This window comes from Rattus rattus, chromosome 2 (genome assembly GCF_011064425.1).
Source record: "Rattus rattus isolate New Zealand chromosome 2, Rrattus_CSIRO_v1, whole genome shotgun sequence".
Classification (NCBI taxonomy): domain Eukaryota; kingdom Metazoa; phylum Chordata; class Mammalia; order Rodentia; family Muridae; genus Rattus; species Rattus rattus.
In genome coordinates, this window is record NC_046155.1 from 137,561,230 (window position 1) to 137,570,094 (window position 8,865).

The following is an 8,865-nucleotide window of genomic DNA, read 5'->3' on the forward strand; positions in this document are numbered from 1 at the left end:
TTTTAGCGCTTCTGAGAAATTTGAATTTGATTTCACCCCACTGTTTTGCACTGTGTTTCCACATGTCTTGGCTATTTGCTTTCTGCTTCCTGCTTTTACAGTTAGAGGTTCAACTCTTTGGTAGAATAATTGAGTTTTGCACGTATAATGAAAAAGGTCTTTTGTTGCTTCTCATATACATACAGTCTAACACATTTTCCAGGCGTTAACTATGATATCCACTATGTGATAAGAAAGTTTTTGCAGTTGTTGTTTTGTTTCTGTTTGTTTTACTATGTGTTATGTAGGGACTTGCTGTGCCTGAGGTATGGTGTTCAAGTTACATGATGCTAGCTTCCAAATTTTAATGTGTGGAAAAATTGATCCAGTATTCACATATTTTTAAGAAAACTGTTGAGATGACCATAAAAATTGTGTTTCCTTAGATCCATGTGCCAGTTTATAGTTACAGTACACCTGTTCTTAGCCAAGACATTGCATAGTTTTAATGTTGCCAAATGTTAAAGATTGAGTGACTGTCTTTCAGTATCATCTTATCCTCCAAACTTTAGTAAAGTTTGGATACACAGTGGATCATTCATATGTATCCAGAGAGGTGAACCTAATAGTAGGGGCCGATTGCCATGCAAAGTTTACGCTGTAATGGCAAAACACACTTTACCACGTGGTTCTAAGTAGCAGTGCGACAGTACTTAGGGCAGTAATCCTTGGATAAAGCTTGGGTTGAACATGGGAATTTGTTTTAATTTAATGACCACCTAGGAGAAAAAAATGGTGTACAAACAGAAGTAAAAATATGGGTAGGGTCGTGAAGCAAAAACTGCAACCACCTGAGTGAATAAATACCTTACAGGAAAGACAGTGGTCTCAACATCAGCTGTGCAACAGCGAGTTGGCCACTAGGTGGCAGAAAAGTTCTATCATTGTTGCTGGCCTGCCCTGCTCTCTGCTTTTCAGGAAGAATGGGAAGACATGGGGTTGGATTTCTTGATTCAGACAGAACAAGATGTGGCATGCAGAAGCCTTCTGTCCTCATCTAAAAGCTGTGACCTTCAACCAGTCTTTTCATGTAAACTACATTCATATGCACATGAGTTTATTGACTGGAACATCCGGGCTGGTCAGCCCTTTGCAAAGTTCCTCTCCTTGGGTTCCTGTAACTAAAGGCTAGTTGTATTTAGCCACTTTCTTTCAGGAGTTTCTCATAGGACGGCACATGTCAAGGAAGTGCCCTGCAGTTGTCCACGCTCCACTTGCAATGGTCACCTGTACTCTGCAGAATCCTTAATGCCTTAAACCTTAGGTTTCTTTTCTCTGGTTGCATTCTGTTATTTTAGGGGAACAGGTTTCCATTCAGGTATCAGTGTAGTGTGTGTTGATGGGTTCCACATCTGAGCTACTAGATATCTTCCATGGGACACACAGGGATCTCTTTGGTGTTTTACATATGGCTACTAAATTTGCATTTTTATGGTCCTGTGGTAAAATGTCCTCCTTTTCCAAATACCATTGAAGAGATTTCCTGCTTGGAGCTGTAATTTTACCAGAGTGCTACCATATACATGCTTTAATTAACCTGTTTGTGTCTTATAGCCCCACCTACAAGCTGGATATAATGCCTAACTTGAACAGTTATTGTAAAATTTAAACCAGAGGGGACACACAACGCCCTCTTAGTTTGGCCTGTCATATATATTATTGGATATTTTTATCTATATTTCAAATGTTACTCTCTTTCCCGGTTTCCCACCCAAAAACGTCCCTATCCCATCCCCCTCCCCTTTTTCTATGAGGGTGTTCCCCCCTCCACACCATCCCCACTTCCCTGCTCCCCACCCTGACATTCCCCTACACTGGAGCGGGTGTGGGGGGGTCCCGCCTTGGCAGGACCATGGGCTTCTCCTCCCTAGTTTGGCCTGTCTTATTTGTGCAGTTTTACTTTCTCTTTAAGGAGATCTCTGGCTTCACCACCCACCATCACTACATCACTTTTTAGGATGAATGGAATATTCTTCTGGGAAGCTGTCAGCATCCACAGGTTTTACTATCACTGATCGTAATCTTGGTGTTTGTGTACAGAGCATGTTAAAGTGTGGCTCCCACCGTCCCGATTAAAAAATAGCACAAAGACAAACATTTTATGCTCTGCTGAAAGTATATTTATATAGATATAGATCTTCACTTTTCTCCAGACAGTATTTTACTGATGAGTCATGTTAACATCCAAGAATGTTCTGATTTTACGTAAACAAAACGAGACAAATAGACTGTCATTTCACTTCACAAAGGCAACACAACTCTGATACTATAACAGAACGATTAAGACACCAAACAGGGAACCACAGATCTCATTTAAAAATACGGAGGCCAAAGTACAAAACAATACAGCAGCCACTTTAAATCAATGTCTCACAAAACTGTACAAAAGCTTTGGCAAATATTAAAAACAGGCTGTAAAACTTACGCACACAGAACAATACCGTAAAACACCAGAAAGCACAGTGTCCCCCCGCCCCCCATTGTCTGTTGCCTTTGGCCTTGGACCCACAGGTATGAAATTGTCTTAGTAACACTTATTAGTGAGGATGGGGGCTGCTGGTGGGGTCGTGGGAGTCATCATCGCTGTCATGGGACTCCTCGTCGTTTGCGTCCTTGTATTCTAACTCTGCCAGTGAGTCAAGGTACTGGCATGACCAGATCTGGGGCTGGTTCTCATAGAGTGCGGCCAGAAACCTCAAAATGTGCACTCTGTTGGTCTCGAGGAATGCTCGGGGTCCCCAGAGAAGCTCATATTCTGCAGGCTCAGTGAAGGGGATTTGCCTGTACTCTAGGTACCTGTGTCTCACGAACACACAGGTGATGAGCTTCTTTGTAATTCTGAAGAGACTGCTTCTCTCCTGGACATCCAGTCCTAACTGGAACAGAAAACTGAAGAGCAGAGTCTCTCTGATACAGTAGCCTTTCATAAAGATGAGGCTCAAGACCACCGTCAGGAGGCTGAACTTTGGCCTCTCTAAGTAGGATGGCAGCAAAGTACACTGGGGGTACGCCATCTTGTTGACGATGATGTAAGTGTGGGTTTTGGCGTCAACCTCCTTCAGTTGGCAACCAAAGGTGCACTCCAGCTTAGTGTTGGCACGGTTGATGATGTCTAAGCTGTCGTCTTTATATTCTCGGATGACGACATTTACCATCTCCGACAGCTGGACAGGCACCTTGGCTTGGTCTTTGACCAAGAGAAACTGCACCAAAGCATTTGCTCTCTCATCTAAGGGAGACAATGGCTGAGTCTCCCTATCGGGGTCCTCCTGAACAGTACTGGATCCCCGAGAGACACTTGGTGGGACCTCAGATGCCATCCATGTCTGAGACCCACCCGAGCCACCACAGAATCCCTGGTCCTGTGAAGTGCTAGGGCCCTCCAAGCTGCTTGGCATCCTAGAGGTATTGGGGTACCCCCAGTCATTCAGGCCCTGCGGAGTGTAGAGGGATTCCCGGTCCCCCAGTAGCTGCATTGCCCTCTGAATTTCCCAGTCATTTTGACTGGGATTCTCCCAGGATCGGGGTCCCCGCCTGTCACGTGAGGGCATGCTGTGGCCACAGTTGTCTTCTTTGGGTTCCAGATGCTTCTTCTTCCTGGTGGCTTTGCCGGAGCGTCTTGGCGGCTCTGAGGACTTGGAAGCCTCTGCATCAGTGGCACTTGCCTGGGGGGCAGCTGCTGTCACCATCAGGATGGTTGGCACTGCTTTACATGCGGATGAGGAATTCCCATCAGGATATGGAACCCATGGAACTGCAGGCAGGGCTTCTACACAGGCATAAGGATCCTGTGGAGCAAATGGCAGTGACTTTGGGCTCTCTGAGGTGGCAGATGGGCCTCTAAAGGCATCAGTAGAGGCAGGCTGGAAATGAGAGGTAGATGGGAAGACCCTTGAGGTGGCAGGAAATGTCTCTGATGAAGCCGGCAAGTTTTTCCAGGCAGTTGGCAGGTAAGCCTTGGAAGCTGGCACTCCCCTCGGAGCATAGAAGGTGGCACCAATGATCATGCGCTCTTTTGGAGGACCCTTTTTGTCCTTTGCAGGCGCCCTACGTGCCCTAGGAGGGCCCCGAGGCTCTAGAGAAGAGGGGCCAGGTTCTCCGGATGGAGTCATACGTGACCTAGAGGAGCCCCGGGGAAAATTCGTCAGTGTAGCAGAGGTTCCAGGATGGGCCTGCAAAATTGGGGGTGGGCCTTGCCAAGAGGTCTGAACTTGCACTGAAGGCAATTCTGCCTGCAGGCCTGTGGTTTGGGCCTGGTGGGTAGGCAGCTGAGTTTGCAGTGCCTTGGGGGACGCTGCAGCTCCCTGAAAGGGCTGCTGCTGCTCCACATGGGTGATCTGAGTGGGCTGCTCCTGGGTGTCCTGGGCAGGGACAGACTGCCAAAAGTGAGTAGGTACCTTGGGTGCCCTCCAGCCCATTGCCCGGGCCTGCTGTACCTCCTGGAATTCTAATGGCACCTGTAGCTCATCTGGCACCTGGAGCTCCTGCGGCACCTGGAGCTCCTGCGGCACCGGGAGCTCCTGTGGCATTTGGAGCTCCTGCGGCACCGGGAGCTCCTGAGGCACCGGGAGCTCCTCTGGCACTGGGAGATCCTCTGGCACTGGGAGATCCTCTGGCACTGGGAGATCCTGTGGCACTGGGAGTTCCTGAGGCACGGGGGCCTGTCCTTTGGGGGCCTGCCAGATGATAGATGGGCAATGTACAGCCCGGGGAGCAGACTGAGGAGCCACCTGGGGTACAGGAATTGGGATAGTAAGTTGGGCTGGCAGTACTGTCTGGGGCACCTGTGGTCCTGACTGTGGCACCAAATGTATCTGAGCAACTGGTGGTGCTGTAGGCACCTGCGCTCCTGGCACCCTCGGGAGCAGTAGACGAGCCTGTGGAGCCTGTCGCAGTGGAGGCGGTGGTGGCAGGACTTGCCACAGCTGAGGCTGGCCGGCTATGCCATGTGGAGCTGGTCTGATAGGCGGCGGGGCCTGCCGGATCAGTGGAGGTGCTTGCCGCATCACAGTCGGGATCTGACGCATCACAGGAGGAATCTGTCGAAGTACTGGAGGTGGCCCAGGTCGAATGGGTGGGGGACCAGGACGAATGGGTTGGGGCCCTTGGCGCACAGGTGGAGCGGCCTGCCAGGCTATTGTGGGGGCCTGCCAGGTCACCTGTGTAGCCTGCCAGGTCAAAGGCGTCGTGGGCCACCCCTGGGGAGTCACCTGCCAGTTGGGTGTGGTGGCTTGCCAGCCTGGGGGTGTGGCCAGCTGTACCTGGGGGGTTTGTGGTACAGAGGGAACCTGCTGAGGAGCCCTTATGACTTGAGACTGGATTTGTAGGATCAAGGGCTGACCCTGTGGGGCCCAAGTAGCCAGAGGCTGCCCAGGGGGCAGCACTGTCTGTGCCATTGGTGCTCCTGATACTGGAGTCTGAATGATTGGACCTCTGGCACCTGGAGGATGGATCATCACGACACCAGGACCTGAAGGCTTGGCCATCGGAGTAATCGAAGCTGGAGACTGGGTCATCAAGGCCGCCTGTGGAGGTGGCTGGACCATCTGAGCTCCTGGAGCAGGCGGCTGGACCATCAGGACTCCCGGTGTCAGCTGCTGGGCCATCAGGACTCCTGGAGTTGGCTGCTGGGCTATCGGTGTCGCCGCAATGGGAGCATGCGGCATTGGAGTTCCATGTGGCCCCCCATGAACCATCGGGGTTCCCGGAGGGAGAGGCTGGACCATCGGGTTCCCGGGTGGAGGAGGATGGGTCATAGGGTTCCCAGGAGCCATCGGGGTCCCAGGAGGAGGTGGGTGGGTCATTGGGGTCCCAGGAGGAGGAGGAGGGGGAGGAGGAGGGTGCGCCATCGAGGTCCCAGGAGGGTGTGTCATAGGGGTTCCTGGGGGAGGAGGATGAGCTCCCAAAGCCCCCCCCTGGACAGAAGGATGTAGCATCAGGACTCCTGGAGTTGAAGATTGGGCCATCTGGGCTCCCGGAGGGGGCTGATGGACCATCAAGACTCCAGGAGTTGGAGGCTTGGTCATCGCCCCCCCGAGCGACGGAGCCTGGACCATTGGGGCCCCTAGAGCAGGAGGCTGGGCCAGCTGAGCCACTGGGGCAGGCAGCTGGCCCTCCGAAGCCTCCCAGGTAGGCTGAGGAGCCTGCCAAGCAGCCATGGGAGCCTGCAAGTCCACTGGAGGTGGATCCCAAGGGACAGGAGGAGCCCGGGAGGAAGCAGGAGGGGCCCGCATCAGAACCGTAGGGCGGCTATGGACAGCAGGCACTGGGGACTCCGGAGGGCTGGAATCACCCACATTCGTACTTAGCTGCGACATGTCCCTTGCTTGACTGGCGGCGGCCCGTCTCCGGTTGCTACGCTTTTTCTTCCAGTGCTGAGCATGCCGACGTGGCTGTCCAGGATCCCCCTCCAGCTTGAAAGCTGAATCGGAAGCCGACTGGCTTGTTCCACTGCTCTCAGCGAGTGCTGCGGGTTCTCTCCGCAGCTCTCAGCCAGCGCTGCCGGACTCTCTTAGCAGCTCTCTGGGAGAGCTGCCTGGCTGTCACCGCAGCTTTCAGCCAAGTGCTACTGCCTGGCTTACTCCGCCACGCAGCTCACAGCTCTCAGCTCACAGCTCGCAGCGCAGCTCACACTGAGAGTGTCGCTGGCTCTGCAGCTCTCCGCAGTAAGAAGGAGGAGGGAGGGGGCTCAATCCCGCCCCTTCCCCGCCCCCGACCACCACAAGTGGATTGTTCAGAGGGGCGTTTACCAAAGTCCTGACTGGCTCAAGATGCCTTCTCGCGCGCTATAGATCCTCAACTCAGCTAGTTTATACTCTTTAAGCACGAGTTTATATAGGCAAGTGACAGGGACAGATTTACGGTTCAAAAAAATCACTGTGGTGCATTATGAAGTGGGGACAAACCACTAGCAACATGGAACATGTCCAAAGGTGGGGGTGGTGGTGTGGTCTGAGCTCAGAAATGAAGCACATTGACGTAAGAGGGACTGGGGAGGTATTCGAGACAGCTATTACAATTTAATGAAGGTGTAGAAAAAAATGGGGAGTGTATTCAGGTATCTGTTCGGGTGTGTGAATTTCCTGGAGTAGTTCATTCTGTCAGGGAACTGAAGGGCGGGAAGTAGAGGGTAAGGCAAATTAATAAATACTTGCTAGGACATGGGTCAGTCAACCCAGGGATAACCTAGGTAGTTTATTATAACTGTATTAAGAGGATCTGAGACTCAAGTTTGCCCATTCTTTATCAAAACTGAGTAGCAGTAGTGAATACACTAGTTTAAAAGTGTGTTCAGAAGGAAAGAAACCTAAACTCATCTAGAAGAATACTGACTACATCATAGAGTCAGGCAATTAGAGCCAATTAGAGAGGAAAGAAAAGGAATCTTGGAAGAAAATTGACAGAAATTCATGGAGGCAGCAGTTTTAACGCGGGAAAAAAAAATCCACTTTTGAAGACGAGATAATAGAGTGTTAAAAACATCCTAAAAGTAAAAGAAAAAAAATGAAGCGATGTTCTGGAAGTTAGCAAACAGGATAGGAATCCTTCCACATATTTCTAGAAAAATAAAGAGTACAAGAAAAGTTTTCCGGAAGATCAGTTTAGCGATGGACATATGCCATTTTACCAGATAAAGAAGGAACCATCGAAGTTACTAAGTATTGGTATTCTTCTTCCTCCCAAAAAATTAAGTGGCGATCTCAGTTTAGTTGGGCAATGCTCTGGTTATATAGGCGGCAATTAACATTATGATTCCCGTAGAAGGAATGGTTTGCAGCCTAGGGCAGCAGTCTAATGTGAGGAAAGAAACCACAAGGGGGCAGAAGAGAATGATAAAGGCTGTACCCCACTCCTAAGATATCCTCAGTAAATGTTCGTAAATAATTTTTGTTTTTGTTTTTGTTTTTTTAACTGACGGGCCATAAAGACGACTGTTTGTTGAATAATTAGAGAAGAATTTAGGGCTTTTATTTCAGTGACTATCTGACCATTAAACCATGTTACACCAGTAATTCATGACAATCTATCACTTTTGAGTGCAAAACAAAGTTGCCTTTGAAACAGAAACGGCTCTCTACAGAACGAACACTGCAATGCTGTCATGGTTTTCAGTTTCATTCCTCACCTCGGGTTCATAGCTACCATCCATACAGGAATTGTGACATATGGGGATAGAATTCTTTGAGAGGAACCAAGAATAAACACATAACCCTTTTGATCTCTGTTATGAGATCTGCCGCATGGCCGTTTCTAACTGTGGGTGGTTTGATGAAAACCGGTTCATTTTCCTCATATGCTAATTCACATACATACACACATCAGATTAGATTTTCCCACTAGCCATTTGTTTTCTGCAATGGGGACAGACTCGGGTATCAGTCTGCCAAAGTGTAGGTCATCCCACATGGCAAACGGCGATCAATAGGGCATGGTTATTCTCTCTGACTTCGACATCAACAAATGGTTCTGCCATATCACATCAACTCCCACTAAACCCGCTTTATGGAAAGAGCATCTAATTATGTCAACAGACAACATACAAGCCACAGGGAAGTGATTAAGAGTGATTCAAGGTGACGAAGAGAAAACACGTAGCTATAATTAGAAGCAGATGATAAATATCTCACAGCCTAACAGTGGCCACTCCTTGGGAACATATATCCACAACAGAAAAACAAGAATATGTGGTGGTAGAGGGGCTGGTGAAGGTGGGCACTTCCTCAAAATACAAATCTGTAAATGCTAATCAATTAGTGCTCAGCGGCTCAAATTATACCCAGACTCCAAGAAGCATTTGATTCCCTCTAGAAACTGACGGCGTTAAGC

General features: G+C 49.6%; 1 protein-coding gene across 1 annotated transcript; it reads right to left on the reverse strand.

Annotated features, from left to right (window-relative positions):
• Positions 1-2,144: 2,144 nt before the first annotated feature.
• Magel2 (MAGE family member L2) lies at positions 2,145-6,657 on the reverse strand. Its single transcript, XM_032893479.1, has one exon. It carries the CDS (start codon positions 6,354-6,356, stop codon positions 2,577-2,579), a length of 3,780 nt encoding a protein of 1,259 aa, XP_032749370.1. The 5' UTR covers positions 6,357-6,657; the 3' UTR covers positions 2,145-2,576.
• Positions 6,658-8,865: the final 2,208 nt, after the last annotated feature.